This window comes from Lolium rigidum, chromosome 3, assembly GCF_022539505.1.
Source record: "Lolium rigidum isolate FL_2022 chromosome 3, APGP_CSIRO_Lrig_0.1, whole genome shotgun sequence".
Taxonomy (NCBI): domain Eukaryota; kingdom Viridiplantae; phylum Streptophyta; class Magnoliopsida; order Poales; family Poaceae; genus Lolium; species Lolium rigidum.
The window spans coordinates 67,194,089-67,213,707 of record NC_061510.1 but is presented as its reverse complement, the minus strand read 5'-3'; the positions used below and the strand labels follow the sequence as shown (position 1 = coordinate 67,213,707).

The 19,619-nt window shown below is 47.3% G+C and overlaps 2 protein-coding genes across 2 annotated transcripts; both read right to left on the bottom strand.

The window, feature by feature from the left end:
• Window positions 1-9,093: 9,093 nt before the first annotated feature.
• On the bottom strand, window positions 9,094-10,311 carry LOC124694956. Its single transcript, XM_047227876.1, has one exon. It carries the CDS (start codon window positions 10,309-10,311, stop codon window positions 9,094-9,096), a length of 1,218 nt encoding a protein of 405 aa, XP_047083832.1.
• Window positions 10,312-10,826: 515 nt separating this feature from the next.
• Window positions 10,827-18,597, bottom strand: LOC124694955. Its single transcript, XM_047227875.1, has 11 exons — window positions 18,481-18,597; window positions 17,563-17,633; window positions 15,538-16,718; window positions 14,942-15,121; window positions 14,261-14,440; window positions 13,785-13,845; window positions 13,033-13,254; window positions 12,699-12,820; window positions 12,175-12,426; window positions 11,708-12,066; window positions 10,827-11,589 (listed from the first exon to the last, which is right to left on the bottom strand). Exons 1-11 carry the CDS (start codon window positions 18,595-18,597, stop codon window positions 11,245-11,247), a joined length of 3,090 nt encoding a protein of 1,029 aa, XP_047083831.1. The 3' UTR covers window positions 10,827-11,244.
• Between the last annotated feature and the right edge of the window lie 1,022 nt (window positions 18,598-19,619).

Here is a 19,619-nt window from a genome sequence, read left to right as displayed (position 1 = left end):
TTACCTCCCAAATATGAAGGAGAACCTTCTCTTCTTTTTTTGGGCTGCATCCACAACAGCAACACAACTCAAAACCAACAAATTGATCAAAATAAACGAATTCGAGACGAGGCAATTATCATTGCCAATATACTAATTAAAAACCCTAGAGCAGCAGAAGGTAGTAATCACTTAAATGTGATAACCTGAACAAGTGTTGGCGTCAGCCATCCAACCCATGCAGAAGCACGATCTCCTCACCCATCTCTTGATGATACTGTTCAAAACTCCAAACAATAAATTTAAATCTTACATATGTCATTAGGAAAAAAAGAGTAAAAAACTTGAGCTATAAGATAGTTCAGAAATGATCCTAGAAATCTAAGAAATATTATGTGATGCATGTCTCAAAATATCCAACACAAAACATCTTCCCCAGATCATATATTTCAGCAACGATAGAGATTGGTTGTCTTGCCCGACTGAGATAAAACATCATGCTTGCATAAATCTAAATAAACTTTAAGAACATCACCTATAGACGTGGTCTCGTGTCATAAAAGATTAGAAACTAATCTAGCTAGTACGGGACCAAAATTCTTATGGCCTATCACGTAACCATTTATCTATATCCAGAAAACACAACTCAAATATATACCAAAATTACCTTGTGTCCAGTCAACGAAACTGATGCTTTCCTATGTAAAAGCCATCTCCTGCCATCTTAGATCAGTGTGTGATTAACCTGTGAATAGTTAGCAGTGAAATTAACCAAAACAAATTGACGAAATGACCGGAAATCCAAAAGGAAACCAAACCGAATGTACATCCCTTGCAAGAATGAAGGGAAACCGCCCAGAGCCAAAGTAAACCGAGTTCTTCATGGCTTCCCGAGGAAAATTTCTGGCATCTACATCTACCTCATCTCCCCTCAATCTCGTTTGGACCTGGATCAATTCCAACAAAAAAATTGAATGAAAAATACAAACAATCGACATGAGAAGTGCTCCTTTACATCAATAGAGCACAAGAAAAAACAAGACGTTTCTTCAGATCTGGATGCATCCATAGTTCAAAACCTGGCCATTTCATGTCTTGCATCAGGATAATGGATCTAGCGAGGATGAATTGATGTATATTTCAGAGAAAGAGAGGGAGAAACCTGCAGGTTTTCAATGAAGATAAGGCTAGGAGAGGCAGGCCGCCAACCCACCTGTGCTCCGCCGTCGTCCGCACTTTGATCCCTGCTGCTGGTCGGCCGTTCTCTGGCCCACTTCCTCTGGTCGTGCTCTGCCCGTGAACCGCTGGTGCTGCTGTTCCAATCGTGGGCGGCCACCACTGCTCCCGGCAATGTTGAGGATGGAGGAGGACGGAGCTAGCATCGCGAAGAAAGGGAGGAGGGAGACACAGGAGAGAAGAGGAGGGGACGGGGATGCGGGAGGGAGAGAGGTGGCCGGTGGAGATTGGGGGAGAATCGAGCGGGATGGTTGGGGAGGGAGCGAGCGTGAAGGGGATTGGGGGCGGGAGGCGTGCGGGCGGACTGGGCAGCGGCGGCTAGGTTTTCACTGCCTCCCTTGCCCGAGATTGGGGGCGACGGGATTGGGGGCTGGCGGCGACGGCGGCGGCGATGGGAGGGCACGAGGGGAGAGGAGGACGTGGGAGGCGGGTGAGAGTGGAGCGAACGGAACGGGCCTCGCGGGCTCGTCACCGACCCATGGATAAAATGCGGAACCGAGCGAGGGCCTCGCTGCCCTGGACGAAAGCGACCGCGGAGATCGCGCCACGTCAGCTCGATCGGACGGCCCAAAATCCAAACGCCTGTGAGAGCCCCATGGGGGTGCAGCAATCATACCGTGGGATTAGCTCAAAAAAAAAAAAAAAGCTACTTGTGACAAAGCATGGATGTTGAGTGAATACATACAGCCTGAGCTATGTGCGATTTGCAATAACTAGGCAGCCTGGTCTGCACCTTCTTCCTGCATTCTCTTATTTTATTGGGTTTATCTTATTTTCTCTGAATATACTTTGTTTTCTGGCAGTGGTTTCTCAGAGATTTGACAGGAATGCTCCGAGGCATATTGTTCACCTTTTATCAGGTACCTAGTTTTCTTACTAATTAGAATTTGACGCATTATCATTGTACTGTTGGACATAATTTATTTACATATGAGATAATTTATGTGATCAGTCCATTATTTGCCTACTCCCCGAGGCGGACCTTGCTCCTTCACCGCCGAGCCTCCCTCAGGGGCATCTCGCAGGGATTGCGGCGCCTTGGTCATGGGTTCCTCCCGCTCCACCACTGGCACGGCACTGACCACCTGGTTGGTGGCTACACCGTACCGCAATAGAAGCTCTCCCGGCTCGGACGCCACCCGCACCGGGGGCGAGGCCAAGTACTTCTTAAGTTCCTTCAGCGATCGCTTCACTTCAAGCGTCCACTCGATCAACGGGCCCCTTCGACTTCAAAAGTTTGAAGAAAGGAAGGGCCCGCTCCCCTAGTCGGGAGATGAACCGGCCCAAAGCGGTGATGCAACCGTTCATGCGTTGTACATCCTTGACCCTTCGGGGGATCTGCATGTCCTCGATGGCTTTGATCTTATCCGGGTTAGCCTCGATTCCTCGGTGTGAAACCAAGAAACCCATCAGCTTTCTCGATGGCACACCAAAGGCGCACTTCCTCTGTGCAGAAGCATCCCAGGGGGGGTGATGAATGATGACCCACAAGTATAGAGGGTTATCGTAGTACTTTCGATAAATAAGAGTGTCGAACCCAACGAGGAGCGGAAGGTGTTGACAAGCAGTTTTGATCAAGGATTCATTGTAAACACTAGCAAACAAATTTTTAGGGGTTTCTGATAGTGCAAATAAATAAAGTACGAGTAAATAATAAAAAGCAGTAATAATAATTGCAGCGAGTGGCCCAATCCTTTCTAGAGCAAAGAACAATCCGGTTGTTTTACTTATGATTTCTCAACGTTCCTGAGGACACACCTGAATTTCATCAAGTGCTTTCGCTTCATGCGGCTGAATAATCTTTATCGGATTGGTAGGTGTTGTGTGGGTGAACCTATACTAATGCACTACCCCTACTTGGACTAATGCATACTTGTGATTATACCCCTTGCAAGCATCGACAACTAAAGAAAGTAATTAAGATAAATCTAACCACAGCCTTAAACTTAAGATCCTACACTCCATCATGCATTGGTTTCCCAACGGGGGTTTAGGTTTCTGTCACTCCAGCAACCCCACAATTAGTAGCCAAATACACGATGCATTCCACTAGACCCATAAATGTGAAGTATCATGTAGTCGACGTTCACATGACACCACTAGAAGAATAACACCACAACTTAAATATCAAACCATTAAATATTACTGAACATAGTTCCACTACTAACATCTTAACTTCTGCCATCTCCTCAAGAACTAAACGAACTACTGACAAAACATCATATGGATCATAATCAGAGGGGATATAATGATGAATAACAATCTGGACATAAACCTTAATCCAATGGTTTCACTCAATAGCATCAACTACAAGGACTAATTAACACTAGGAAAGTTTCCCCTAAGAACTAGACAAGATCAAACCCAAAATGTTACAGCGGGACGGAGTGGACATGGTGGAGATGATGGTGCTGGTGATGGAGATGATGATGATGATGATGATGATGATGATGATGATGATGATGATGATGATGATGATGATGATGATGATGATGATGATGATGATGATGATGATGATGATGATGATGATCCCGATGAAGTCCAGCTCGATGACGGTGACGATGACCATGATTTCCCCCCTCAGGGAAGGAATTTCCCCCGACAGATTTCTGCGTGCAGGGGAGCTTTTCTCTCTCTATGGTTTTCTGCCGCGTCGCGACGGTGAAATATTTCTCTGTTCGTCTCCCCTCTGCTTAGGGTTCTTGGGGGATGAAATGCGCGAAGGAATGCTGTCAGTGGTGGGCTAGGGCCACCCCACCAATCCTAGGCACGGCCAGGGGTGGCCCGCGCCTAGGGGTGGTGTGGGCCCCTCCTGGCCCACCTCAGGCTCCCCTTTTGCCTTCCTCCGGTATCTGGCAAAATAGGAATTTCTAGGTATTTTCCGGGAATTGCTGATCTTCACAAATATGGTATCTTGACGGTCCTTTTTCCAGCAGAATTCTGACTCCGGCAGTTAATTCTCCAATAATCATCAAACATGCAAAATAGATGAAATAACATAAGTATCATCTCTAAATATGAAATATATAAGTGAATAACAGTAAATTATAATATAAAATAGTGATGCAATTTGGACGCATCAATGAACGCTGTTTTTTCTTCGTCTTCTCCCTTCATTTGGATCTGATGATACCTCGAAAAGGCGTCCAGGAAACACAGCAGGTCGCAGCCTGCGGTGGAATCCATGATCTGGTCTATGCGAGGCAAAAGGAAACGGTTCCTTTGGACAAGCACGATTCAGGTCCGTGAAATCCACACACGTCCGCTTCTTCAGGTTGGGTTTGGGCACCACGACCAGGTTTGTGGTCCAGGTCAGATGCAGGATACGGATAACCACCCCGGCAGCTTCCAGCTTCAGAACCTCATGAATGATGAAGTCTTGCCGGTCTTGGGCATGGCGTTGCACCTTCTGATTGATAGGCCTGGCCGCTGGATCCACGGCCAACTTATGCTCGATCACCTCCCCGGGGCACCCCGGGCATGCAAGATGAGTCCCAGGCAAAGAAATCAACGTTTTCCCGAAGGAAATCGACCAATTCCTCCTCCCGTTCCGGCGACAGGTGCGCACCTATGGTCACAGAACGAGTCATGTCGCCAAAGAGAGGAACCTGCTTGGTGAGATTTTGATCTATGCCTTGCGTAAAAATGGTCCCCTAGTAGGCCCGTCGCGGGGGGCCTCTTCCCTCCCCAAGCCCCCAGTACGACCCTCCCCTTCTAGGAGGTAAGACTCCCGCGGGGCTCCAAGGGAGCGGGCTTCCGACCCGCCGACCCGCCGGCCGCGGAACCTCCCGAGGATGGCCCTAGCTCGCCCTGCTCCACATCCATGAGGAGCTTCTCCACACTGTCCTTCCACTCGGCAAAGTTTGGATCTCCCCGGGCTGGGGGAAATCGGAACATGCCTCGCAGGGTAGCGCTTCTTTTTGGGTGCGTGGCGGGCCACTCGGGCCTGATGCAGTGGTCGCCAGAGTTGCGGCACCATGCCCGCTCCACGAACCTTCTCTTCTTCTCTCCTCGCCTGACCGCGGCGCTTGACGGGGCCATTCAGCGGAGACTTCCACCCAGACCTGCGCATAGTTCAGCGGGCGCTTCCCCCAAGGGGGAGGCGACACGCGAGCACATGTGAAGCTCACCTAGGGCAATCAGGCCAAGGGCTTGGCGCTTCTATGAATATACCGTGCGGACACCGATCCTGAAGCAAAGCGAGTGCCTCCCTACCTGGCGCGCAAGATGTCGCGTCCCAGGGACGGCGGACACCGAGGGTCTACACCCCTTTTTGTTCAGCTAGTGGGAACTGGGCGCTGCAAACGGGATCACGCACAACACAAGGACACACGATGTTACCCTGGTTCAGGGTGCAAAATGTAAAACCCCTACGTACTTCTTGTCTGATCTTCTTTATAATGAACAATTTACATATGGAGCGGAGACTCCCTCTTCCAACGCCTCCGATACAACTTTCTTCTCCTCCTTCCCCCAAGCCTCTATGCACTCTCCATCCCTCTAGGATCTATCTCTCCTCTCCTCCCTTTAATAAGAAAAGGGAAACATACAAGGAAAATGAGCATGCATCACAAGTGGCAGCCACCAAAGCCACCTCAAGAGTGGATGAACCGCGACCCTCAGCCCACGTGACCTGGCCAACGCTGAGGGATGTCCAACATCGTCTTGTCGACCTGCACCATCCTATGCCGGCACAGGGGCCGCGGGGGGGCCTTCCGCAGTGACGCTGATTGGTGGTGCAGGGGCAGCATGCCAGGTGTTGATCATGCACCACCGGGATCATGTAGGGCGTGCCGCCCGGGGGCTCTTCCTCCCGGGGAGACCCCGTCCAGGCGGTTCTGGGCCTGCGGGGAAGTTTATCTCGGGGCGGGCTCCTCGGAAGCGTCGTAGGGGTCGTGCCGATGACATCTTTGAGTAGATCTGCCACCGGGGGCTTCCCAACCCTCAACTCCAGCCATAGGAAAGGGGCTACCCTCGGGCCCAGCATTGTCCCGACGAAGCACCACGCGCGGTGTGCCTGGTCTTGAGTTGTGGTACGTTCTTCCACGCGCCCGGCGGGATGGGGGTCCCGGTTCTCACCCCGCTGACACATTGTAAGGAGTAATACATACTTATTTCTCCTGGATTCTTCTGTAGTAGCCTAACGGTACAATTCTGTGTGTAACATGTTCCTAGACATATACCTTACATGATCTGAGCCATACAAAGAACATGCTATAAATATGAAAGTATGATACACTGTTTGTTGTTGTTTTACAGGGATGTCGATGGATCTCTTAAGCCCTTTGTTTCCTTCATCATTGATAGTCATAGTGTGCTTAGACAGCTTATCTCGCTCGTTGAGTAAGATAATTTACATGTCAATAATTTAGAAGCTTCTAAGGAAAAATTGGATGGTTATTTTCTTAGCTAGTTTGTTGGTCATTATGTATAGCTGGTGTTGCTAGTGGAGCAACTAGAGCAGCATTAACACAACATTTTGGACATGCAAATAATGCAGCTGATATATCTGCAAAGGTACATTTGAACAATCTCAACAATTATAGATGCAATTTGGATGGTATATTATTCAATGTAGCCAAAAGGAGTACATTTGATTTCTCAGGAGGGCAGCCAGTAGACACTTGCAAGAATGTCCGGAATGGGACTGGGAATGCTGTTGGCGCATGTTATTACCAGGGGGGATGATTTTGTTGTATGGATTTCATTCCTTTCTCTCACAAAAGCGTCAGCTTTAGCTAATGAAAAGGAGTACCGATGTGTTCGTTGTATATGTGTACATGTAGTCTATTTGATGCGAGCTAATTACAAAAACCCACCACAATTGCAACTATGTTATCAAAAAACCATCATCTTTCATTTTTTGACAAAAAAACACCGGTTTAGTGTAACAACGTGACAAACTACTACCAGTATATCGTAAGAGACTCAACCGAGATTATGATGTGTGAGGCACAATGCCAGGCTGACGTGAAAAGATTGAAACGGACAAGAACAAACATTAGATAGTTATAAATTATGTGTGTTTTTTTTGCACTTTTCCTAGACCCATATGTCAGCCTCCCACTCTCAGATCTAGACCCAAATATGTAGCTCCCTTTTTTCTTTTTTCCTTCAGTTTTATTTATTTTTCTGTTCTTATTTCTTTTCATCATCCGGCCAGAGCAACACTCCCTCGCCAGCGCCACTCGGCTCCCCACCACAGCGTCGCCATGGACAGAGCTCTCCCGCGATGCCCCTTGGTCAGCACTCGCCCGCGCCGCTGCCCGTGGCTGGCGCTCGCTGTCGCGGCCCCTGTTAGCTCTCCTGCACCGACCTTTGTACGATGCTCGCCCGCGTCGCCGCGCCATCCATGGCCAGCGCTCACCGACGCCGCCCCACGCCGAGCTCACCGGAGTGGCCCCTGTCCAGAGTTCTGTCGTTGTGCCCCACGCCGAGCTCACCGGAGCGACCCTTGGCCGGCGCTTGACTGCGCTTGCCCGCGCCGAGCTCGCCCACGTTGTGCTGGACGCGCTGCCCTTTGGATCCCATCGGTGCACGGAGGAATTAGAGGGGCCTTGATTCTACGCCGAGCACGGCCCAACGCGTCGGCGAGCACCTCCCCAGCGAGCGCGGCGGAGCATGGTCGGTGACGGAGCACATGACTGTTGAGAAGAAAGGGAGAGAGAAGATAGAGATACAGGGTGGAGGGGAAACTTACAAAAAAAAAACCCAGATAATTTAGTATCGCTCGCCATCCCTCTCTTTGAATGTTGTCTATCGACACATCAGCCTGGCAATGGGCCTCACACATCATAATCTCGGTTAAGTCATTTAGAGTGGCTCTTACTACATATTGGTGCTGGTAAATCACGTTATTATTCTGAACCATGGTTTTTTTGTCAAAAATTAAAAGATGGTGGCTTTTTGATAACCTAGCCACAATTGTGGTGGGTTTTTGTAATTAACTCATTTGATGCCCGTGTGTCATCCTATAATTTTTGTTTAGCCTTGGTGCATCAAAGGGCGACCTTATGCAGGTTTGTAGGACATGGGGCTTCCATGTTGAAAAAGTAGTCCTCAAAGTAATTTTCGTCATAATCTTTTGATCCACTGTTTTTGCAGATAGTTTTACTGTGTCCATTCTTTTCCTAGCGAGTTCATGGCTCATTTACCTAAATTATTTATCACAGCTGAAACTGGAAGGTTACTCAACAGAACGGCTTGTCTCGCATTCGATTTTTTGGAAGGCACATTGGCTTCACGGTCCATTGGATGAGAAGACAAAGTAGGAGGAAATAACTGTAGATGGCAGTATCTGTTCGACATGGCCGTTGTATGACGAAGCGATGTACACTGTCAGGACCGAACTGTTAAAGAAGAGCAAAGAAAGCACCAGCAGATGGCAAAACCAAGAGTTGCAGAGAGAAGGAAACAAAAAACTAAAAAATATTCATGTGGCCTAGCTAACTGATGTTCTCCTGCAAAGCGACTCCACACTACTGTGAAATTCAAACGCATTGCTGAGTTGTTGAGTTTTTCTAGTCCTAGTTTCCTCAGGTTTCACAATTTGGCAGCTCCATTGTAAAGGACTTAGACTTGTGAATCCATTGGCAAGTTCGAATCGAGAACTGCATCACGCTTGCTGTTTTTTCATTTTTTTGCGGGTTGCATCATGAATGCTCAATCAGGATACAGCAAAACTTGTAAATAAAAGACAGTGGACACGGACAGAAGTTTCATAACCTTGATCAGATGAGCTACGAAGAACAACAATTTTAGTTTGAATGAGCATACTACATCTCTGAAAGTAACGACCATACAAGAAAAATTAATATAGCAGTGGTCAGTATCCTCGAATACAGCAGACTTAGCTAAGAATTCTACCAAAGGCCGCATCTAATTGACAGCTCCAAACGAGAAGAATCCCTGAAGCGATGGAGCGTGAAGGCAGGCCGCCGCTACGGTGTTGTAGCTGCACCCCATGTAGAGCAGTGCTTCTTGGTCGTCGTGCTCAGCCAAGAGGCTCCGCAGGTCCTCTGGAAGCTCCCAGCTAGCTGATGGCGCAGGCTGGTGTGTATCGACCTGTTGGATGTTGTTCTTCTCAGCCTCGACCGGGGTAGTTTGCTCCTCTTGTGGCGCTGTCTCCCAGTCATCATCATCCCAAGGCTTTAGCAGCAGGTGGAGCTCTGATTCACTGTCAAGTGAATCCCAGTCGAAGTCCTCATCTTCCACGGCCACGGGGAGAGTTTGCTCCTGTTGTTGCTGTGGCCCGAGAAGCTCTTCCATGGTGCACGAGAACTGGCCCGTGTCGCCGTCAGCTTCAGGCGCGTGGGGCACCTCCGTGGACGCAGCCGGCGATGAAACGGGCGCGGCAGACGTGAACCACACCGGACAATCCTCGTACTCCATCTCCTCGGGTGCTGGGACGGAAACACCGTACAGCTTCTGTGCGTGCGTGCTCGGGCAGTCAGGTTCCGGGACGGGGGCTGCCATCCGCATCTTCTTGGAGCAGGGCGGACCGGCGGCCGCGGCAGTAGGCGCTGGCCTCTTGTGCGATTGTTGCGCGGGTGCAGGCTCTGCTGGTTCTTGAGGAAGCAGCTTGTACGCGTCGGATTCTTGGCGGGCGGCGGCGGGCGCGTGCTGAGCGAGATGGATCTTGCAGAGCACCATCTCCCCGTCGGCGACGACAGCCTCCGGACGCAGGCAGCGGTACTCCTTCATGACCCAGCCGGTGGTGGTCTTCCCTTTCTTGAACGACAGTTGCTTGGCCTCGCCGACCTTGGCCCCCTCGTGGTAGACGTCCTCGGTGGTCTGGATGGTCCATGTGCCGGACCCGGCGCGGCGGACGACCCGGGCGTCGTTCCCGCTCTTGCGCTTGCAGGTCGTGAAGAAGAAGCGGTCGCCGGTGCTGGTGGCGTTAGGCACGGGCGCGAACCGGGCGGCGAGGTCCCTGGGCTCGCAGGCGTAGACGTCGGCGCGGCGGATGAGGCCGTCGGCGCCGTGCGGCAGCGGCGTGCCGGCGAGGAGGCGCGGCAGGAAGTAGGTGACGGCCTCCTCCTTGGAAGGCTTGAAGTGGTGGTGCTTGTAGAAGTCCTCGAGCCCGTCCGTCTCCATGGATCGGACGTGGAGCTGGTCTGCGGAAGTAGAGGAGTTTGGATGGCGGGAGGGAGGGAGAGGGAGAAAGCTAGGTTGGATGGCGGGAGAGGGAGTGGTGCCGGATGGGGAGTGGCATTCAGCTACTTATAATCGAAATCACGCGTAATATTGGCGGAGGGTTTGGGTTTGGGTTTGGAATCGGTTTCCAATTCAATACGCGGTGGTGGCTTTCCATGTTTTGTGCCTACACAAAATATGTCTACTGATGCTCCCAGTTGTTTCCATGTTTTGAATCCGAGCCGTGCTTCTCTTCTGGTGGCTGACTTGCCAGCAACGTTTCGATCTATACTTTAGCCTTGCGCGTGAACGAGTCTGAATCAAAGTACACTTTGTAAATCTTGGTCAAGTTTAATTTGCAAACTCAGTTAGACTTCTCGGATCATCTGTTCACTTTCATTTTTGAACAACTGCTTACAAGCTTCCTGTGAAACTGAAAGTAGCTAATAATGGATGGATTCTCACAAACAAACAAATTGATGGAATCTCGTTCTAGTGTGAATCTGTTTTTCAGTTAGCGTTATCTGTCAGGCTTGGGCCTGTCATGCGCACACCTTGTTGAGGATATACCAGATGTCGTTAAAGTTCAGACATACATGCACCACAGACGGTCTGACATCCTGTTAACACCAGTTTGCACCACGTAAACTTGACACTTTAGACTTTACAAAAACAACAACGATACTTCTCCAGCCTGAGCCGGAGGTAGTACTTATTTCGACATAACATTAGACATATTCACTACCTAATAGGCTTCAGTTTCCTACCCAAAATACTGGCTGTCCAGACCGACCTACACACATAAAACTACTCGCTGTCTGGAAGTAGCAGTTCCACCGATACCACCTGAAAATGCGTTAGCCACATGGCCTGAAGAGGAGGCGTAGCTGCATATCATCTTTTGCCACCATTGAGGACACGACGGTCCACGGATCCGTTCAGCGCGATGCGTCCATTCACCCTGAGCCTTTTGGTCGCCTCGGCACCAGAAGGCTCGGATAGTTCCAGCTGGCCTCTCTTCCTGCAATGTTTTTGTACCTCAGGAGGCCCCGCCTCTTGAAACTTGCTCGCTCTTGGCACAGCTGCAGCAGATCTGCAAACTTCAGAGCAGTTACTAGGTCTGGACAAGATACTGTCGTTGTTGCTCGAGGAGGCAGAAGAGGAACCCAGGATATCCGAGAGCCGCTTGATTTTCGGAAACTGCCGCTCCTCGGAATCGTCATCCACTTGCACGTCAACCTGCACAAGTACAGATGAGTTTCTTCTTACTAACAGGAAAGCCATAACAAAGAAAAAAAGCACTTTATTTGAATAACTAAGGCACAACTAAGCAGTAAGAACTGGAACATTGCTGCACCTTATCATGCTTTACATGTATGTTTCCAGTCGCTGTCATTTTATCCTTAGCCTTAGAGAATGCCGGTAACCCAGGCGGCGTTTGAATAGTCCTTGTAACATTCAGAGAGAATTTGATTGCAGACTTCTCAGAGAAAAGAGTGGAATGTAACCCGCGGTGTGCTGATGTGAACCCAGGAGGAACATCATCCAAAATAAGGCTGCAAGAGTCGATCTGTGATTCTGCGGTTTCCCCTCTACGAAGCATGCGGTGTGCTGATGTAAACGCAGGAGGGGGGCCATCAAGAGGAAATCCTGGAGGCGAGTCCAACGTAAGGCCTCCGCAAGCAGCAGTTCTCGCAGCAGATTTACAAGGAGAACCTATATAATTCAAGGAAAATGCAGTGAGAAAGCACGAATCAACAAAAGTAAGTATGGGAGCTGCACTGCTTGGATAACAAGATGTACAAAATCGAAAAAAGTTTTTACCTGCCGAGACAGGACTGCAAGACCCAGTGAAGAAAGAAACAGTGGGAGCTGCGTTACTGGTAGCATTTGCATCAGGCGCTTTAACCATGGGCATACATTTGTTAATCCCACTTGTCTCTTCCTCCCCAGTTGAATCCAGTATGATGCCACTTTTCTTACATTCCACCTTCTCTGTATCATTATTGGCTGGGTGCTGCTTCTTTCTGAGATGCTTCCGGAAAACTCCACAAAAGTAAAGTTTTCCGTCTTTTGCTGTTACAACAAACTCTACAATAGTTAGATCATGCATACTAGTTTTTCAAACATTCCAGAAATCATTTAGCAGGTATTTCCTAGCTTATCAAAACATCCGGATCACAGAAAGAAAATGAAATAAAGCAGTTTCAAGCATAACATTACAAATTAAAATCTTCCACACAGCAGCAATAGCTGTGGTAGAATTTATCTGTGGATTTTAACCCAAAAAACCGTGGTGTGGGGTTTACCCTTTTCCAAAACACTTAGTAAGAGTCATGTGGACATACTTTGATCATCTTCCGTAAGCAACTTGGACGAAAATATTAGCAACTCTGTGATGCCGATGTTAGCCCGCAAGCCAGTATGTGAAGAAATCTTCTCCAGGAGATGGTCAAAGTTTCTATTTGGCCTGCAATAAATATAGAAAACATGGGCTTATATAACGCTAGCTCATACTTGTGAACACAATTCTAGATATTCTCCAAAAGTCCCCCGCTGCATGAATTTAGTTGTATGGAATAGAAGTGGGGACTTTTTATATGGTATCTGGCATAGCTGCAAGTTAGTCTATCATTGCTGATGCTTATTTAATGTAAGTGGAAGCTAAGATGATGAGTGTACCTTTCATGAGAGCTTATGAAGCACAGTCCAATATCATGTGCATCAGGGGGTTCCATCTTGAATTTTTTTGGCAAGAGATGAGAAAGAGGTAGAGCCTCTAGCTTCAAGACTTCAGGCATTTGTTTTGAAGCTTCGTAAACTTTGATAAAAATTTCATGAGGGAAATGAGCTTCAAGCTCATCACAAGTGTGCGTTAGCTCTCCTGTTACTTCAAATTTGCCCCTAAAGAGAATAGATACAAATCTGAGTGTTCAGCTTAAAGTGAAAACCCCACAGGGTCGTCTTGTGGCTTAATTCAGCACTAGATTAGAAGTTCAACCCCTTGAAATCACAGACGATCTCAATAAGCTTAAACCGGTATCACTTGGCACATGAACATTCTTCTATAATATAGCTGATGACATAATTTATTGATGCCTATACAGCTAATTAACTACAGTATAAATGGTTTATTATAAACAGTATAGACATAAACCGTCATCACCTGGCTATCAGACAAGATTCAAAGGCTTATAGCAGGTCCAGTATAAATGGTATAGAAGTTTCAAGCCACACACACATGGGTTGTGTTTCACCCTTTTGTCAGGTAAACTTCTGGTGTTACTGAGTTTTGCGCTTGAGCAGTCCCAAACAAAATTTCATTCAATTTGACAGGTAAAAATTTCACATCAATACACTCATGCAGCAAACAAATTCCACCAATTCTGATAATTAAATTCCAAGATTCTAATGCGTGAAACTAAAGTACTTACTTCCAGCAGGCGTCTGGTCGGCATGTCTTGCGCGGTTCTGTATGTAAAATTAATGAGGCGCCTGTTTCCCAAATACCAAATGTCATTAACGACGAATTTGTACAAGAAATATTTCAGCAAGAGACAAAAAGAACATACAGTTGTGTCATTGATCCTATCCTTCTAAAGACATGCACTGAACTTTTAAACAATACTACAGAAGTATGGGAAACATGATGTACAAATCTAAAAAGGCTAAAAGTTGGGTTCTCCTATTTGACTCCTCTGTTTTCCTGGATCTAACGTTGAGGGCGAAAAGCAATCGATACTCTTTGGTCCTTTCATGAGGACAGAAGGGATATTTAACATAGTAAAAAAGTCAAAAAAAGGAAAACCCAAAGTATTGGAATTAAGTGCACCAAATATCATGCATGCCAATTATTTTAGATACATTGAAAAAAATAGAAAAAATATTACTGTCAGGATCGTCACTGTACCTGAAGGCATGTCACAGCTATTTGATCCTTCCTGGTTTGTTTGTCGCTCATTCCTGATATGGCATTTAGTCGAAGGAACAGCATCCAAATCATTAGACAATTCAACACATGGGCCTGCAGTTGTGGACTCTGGTTGGTATGGCTTATTGTACAGTTCTGTATGTACCATTGCTTGGGCACCTGGTTCCAGACACCAAATGTCACAATAACGAATTTTCCAAGAGAACTATCTCAGCAATAGATAAAGAAAGACTCATGTAATTATTTTGTGTTATGATATTCTGTCCTTGCAAATTTATGCACTGAACTACAAAAAAAACTCTAAAAAATTGGAAACATACGTAAAAGTCTTAAAGGGATAAAAGGTTGGGTTTCCTATCTACTCCCTCCGGTCCTTTTTAATTGACTCAAATTTAGTACAAAGTTGTAAGTAACGACCATAATCTACAAAGTTGTACTAAATCCGAGTCAATTAAAAGAGACCGGATGGATACTATGTTTTTCTTGGATCTAATGTTCAGGGAAAATACTCTTATGAGGAATGTAGAGATACTCAACATAGTAAACAAAAGAAGTCTGAAAACAGAAGTTCAAATATTGGAACTAGGTGCAGATATCATGCATGGTATTTATTTTAAACGTAGATGAAAAAATATGAAAAAATCAGAAACCTGTGTGTACCTGTAGACAGGTTACAACTAAGTGATTCTTCATTATTTATTTCTGGCTCATTCTTGATATGGATCTTAGAGGATGGACCAGCTTCAAAATCGTTGGACAGTCCAACACGTGGGGCTTGAGTTGTGGATTTTGACTGATCTGGTTTCTTGTACAGTTTGTTATGTAAAACTTCTGGGGCATCTGTTTCCCAAAATATCAAACGTCATAACGAAGAATTTTCCAAAAGAACTATTTCAGCAATAGACAGAAGAGTATCATTCAGTTATTTTGTGTTACAAAATTTGTCCTTACAAATACATGCACTGAACTATAAAACAGCTCCATACACATATGGAAAGGTATGTACAGATCTAAAGGGTTAACAGTTTGTTTTTCCTATATGATTCTTCTATTTCATTGGATCTAATGTTTGGGGCAATACAGTAAGCAATGCTCTTGTATCCTTTCATGAAGACTGAAGGGATACTCGACATAGTAGACAAAGTTAGTCCGAAAATAAGAAATCCAAATATTGGAGCTAGGTGCAAATATCATGGTATTTCTTAGATTTTCAGATTAAAAACATAAAAAGGTTACCATCAGGATCCTCACTGTACCTGAAGACATGTTACAGGTAATATATGCTTCCTTGTTTGTTTGTGGTTCATCCCTGATATGACCCTTAGTGGAAGGAGCAGCTTCAAAATCATTAGACTGTTCAACACATGTGGCTTGAGTTGTATAATCTGGGCATTTTGCTCGAGGCATGCTCATCTCAGGCTGCAGTGAGGCCAGCTTGCATTTTCCATCAAACAAACTTGGTCTGGACGAAGGCCTTGATCTAGCATCTGGGCATACCTCATTGGAACTTATGCTAAGCACAGATGTTGGGCTCAGCAATGAAAGTTTCACATTAAGTTCTTTTTCCACAATAGGATCTGCACTGCGTTTTGGACGTTGACATTCAAGTGTGGCCTGATTGCTTGTAGAGTACAAGTTATCAACTGTGCTGACACTCTTAGGAGAAGGTTCTGCCTTTGTAGCAAGAGCAACCTTAGTTGAATGTGCAGGAAGCACATGCACAGAACTAGGAGAGATGGGATTCATCTCTGACTCTTTTCGCAAAACAGCTGGTGGAACTGCACCTCTCTGGACAACCTTGCAGAATGGTGATGTCCGTTTGAGAGAAACAACTTGCCTGTTGTTTTCAGCTGTCTCAGATCTCTTAACAGAAATACATGAGGCAACAGGTGGGGGTGGTGCCGTAGGCTTGTGAGCAAGTGGTGACGTCGGCTTGTGAGCAAGTGGCGACGTCGGCTTGTGAGCAAATGGCGACGTCGGCTTGTGAGCAAGTGGCGACGTTGGCTTGTGAGAAAGTGGCGACGTCGGCTTGTGAGAAAGTGGCGACATCGGCTTGTGAGCAAGTGGCGACGTTGGCTTGTGAGCAAGTGGTGACGTCGGCTTGTGAGCAAGTGGCGACGTCGGCTTGTGAGCAAGTGGCGACATCGGCTTGTGAGCAAGTGGCGACGTCGGCTTGTGAGCAAGTGGTGACGTGGGCTTGTGAGGTGGAAGCGGCGCTGTGGCCTTGTGAGGAAGTGGTGTCGACCTCGCAAGGGAAACTATACGTGAACTGGGAGGAGGAGTGACACTCCGTCTGCGGTGTCTTTTCTCCAATTTATCTGAACCAACAGTTCTAGCATAAGTTTTTCCATGCCGTACATATGTGATCTCTTCTGCAGGAATCAGCTTTACTCTTGCTTCAGGTCTTGAATATGTCCCGCCAGAAGGCTTCTGCACGCTGTAAAACAGAGAGGAAGTTACGATAAATTTTATAATAAATACATCTAGAAAAAAAAACATTGCAATGGAGAAGACAAGAATGTTATTTAAGTGCAATCCAGATAACATGAATGGCTTGCTAGTATGTCAAGAACCTAAACAAACAAAAGCATAGCTTCCCATAAAACAAATGACATATCATACCCTAAATAATTCCACATTGCCTAGTTCAGATGTTATATAACCTCAAGGTATTTATTCGAGTACTTTAGTGTTAAGGTGACGAATATTTTGCCAAAATCTAGTGCCTTCTGACAAGATTCAAGACTCCAAGATACATGGTAAAGATTGACCCTGGTAAAACGTTGTTGCTCGAGGCTGAGCACACAATAATCCGGCTCAAGCATGTATGAATCAAATAGATCATGACCATGCCATGGTTTTGAAAGATAACTCCATTTACCATGCTTGACGATAAACCCGGCGATAGAGGAACCATAAATGAAGCACAGCTTAATTAACATGCAAACAAAAGAGATGATAGTATCAACACTTGGCCCAGCATTTCAGGACTGAACACTTGAGCTCATATCTAGATCATGACCGAGGTTTTTGTGTACCCAAATCCTGATGTAAGCTCAATAAGCTGATTCATCAGCTCCATGACAGAATTGTTGTTAACACAGTCAAATTCCGGTGAAGCAACTTGTAAGTTAAGCAAGTAGAAATTAGTATGTTCACAGACAAAGATTTTCCAAGCAAAGGGAGCAGGTAAAGAAGAAGCTAAATGAGTACGCCTTGAAAAAGGAAAACATAAGACATTATTTAAGAAAACAAGGAATTGATTTCCTTGTATAACTTACACGTTCTCTGGAGCTTTGTTGCACTGCCCTGGACGGCCTTTGTCGCCAGCAGGGGTTGCACAAGGTGCATCCTGCAAGAGTAAAAAGAAATAAATCAATGTTGCACGATTCCTGTAACATTATTAGGAGCCGGGAAAGGCATGCATGATATAAGCATGGCAATCCTAATCCAAGTGCGACAGTTGGTAAACTAGCTAGGCAGCTGCATCCAAAGTACAATATAAGCTAGCGCAGAAGTAAATGCTACTCTACCCAAAGTACAATAGTGCAGAAGTAAATGCTAGTCTACCACCCAAAGTACAATGTATAACAGGCAACAAATTAACCAAAGAAAGATACCAAGTACAGTGCAGCAAGAGATGAAGGTAGCAGTAGCACCCCCGGCAAGATAGGTAGTGCAGATCGAGCTAAATGCTACTGTACCCACAGTACAATATTTAGTTCGGAACAGGGCAGCTGACAAGCGCAGTGAAGTAGTAGATGGTGAAATTAACCTCGGGATGGAGGAAAGAACACAGGGCCGGGGAACAATGTCCCACAGAGAAGCTGTTTCTTTTCTGACTATAGGCTACACCAAATCGTCCCGCACCGGTGTACGGACAAGAAAACCCCCGAGAAAGCGAGAAGCTGTTCCGTATAGATTGGGGGTAGCGAGACGATCGATTCGAGAGCAGCCGACGCCGCACACGTAGTAGGGGCAACACAAAACCCCAGCCCAGGGAAGCCCTTCCTTCCATGAACAGAAAACCCCTTCCGTCCATTCCTGGCCGTACGCGGGCGGAAAGCCCTAACCAACGCCCTCCGCGCGGCGCGCGGCGACGGTCGGGGAAGCAGGCAGGGGGTGGGGGGACGAGGATATGCGTCCAAGAAAAGGAGAAAGAGGGGGGCGGAGAAAGCCGGGGTTGATCGATCGATCACCTTGGGCCGCGCGGGGGCGCCGGGGCGGCGAGCGGGCGGCTGCGGCGGCGGCGGCGGGCGGAAAGCGGCGCAGGGGTTGGGCAGCTTCGGCTCCGGGGGCATCGCCGCCTGCGCCATTGGATCCCGCCGCGCTCCCTCTCGATCGCCGCAGAGAGAGAGTGAATGGAGTTGAGCTGCTCTGGGTTGTTGTGAGAGAAAGAGAGACGGTTGCGGAAATGTTGAGGGGTCCCTGGGCATTGCGTGACCGCCTCGACATACCCGTTTACGGAAAGTGGACCGGCCCGCTTTCCACTCGCGCCGATGACGGGTGGGTCCGGCGCCGGCGGGCCCGCGGTGTCATTCTCAGACGACGGCGGCGGCGTACGAGACGCGGTGGGTCGCGTTAGTTCTACGCTGCTGGACCGGGGAGTGGGGCCCGCAGCGGCGTGAACTGGCTGGCAGATGCCATGTTCGCGAGGCCGCATCCGGCGGGACGCGTGGATCGGACGGCCCTGGGCTTGCTTGCATGCGACAAGCTGCTGCTGCTGCCACCAGGTACCAGTCACAACGGCTGGTGCTGCATTGCGAAGGCGCCGGCTTTTGCCCATGGGTTTTACCGATGGGTCCTGTCTGATCGGAGTTGGCCTAGCAAAATGGTGGAACTCCATGGTCCTACACGCAATTGAGATTCGCCGCCACTGTACGTGTGGATAAGATAGATATTGAATCGACAAGTAGTAATTACCTCAGTGTTTAAATGTTAGAAGTGGTTTGGTATCCATCGATTTGGGCCTAGAATCCTGAAATTTATTTTGGAATTCCATATGTCGGACGTTTGGTTGTCACAGAATTGGGTCATCATTTTATTTAGCAAATCCAGCAAAATGGCGGCATGGGTAAACACAATTCCGAGCTGAGACCGGTCATTTGCGTTCCTCTATGGAAGCCATTTACAAATTCAATATTGAATTCTGCTGTCATTTGCAATTTTCGTGGCAACCAAACAAGTGTCCATTTCCGGAATTACAATGTAAATGAAATGAATACATGTATTCATTTCAAAATGGTACAAACGAAATGAAAGCCTGGCTTCCAAACGACTTCTTACTACATGTCTCCTTGCGGTATCTTGGCAACGCAAATGTGTTCGCCTTCCAAAC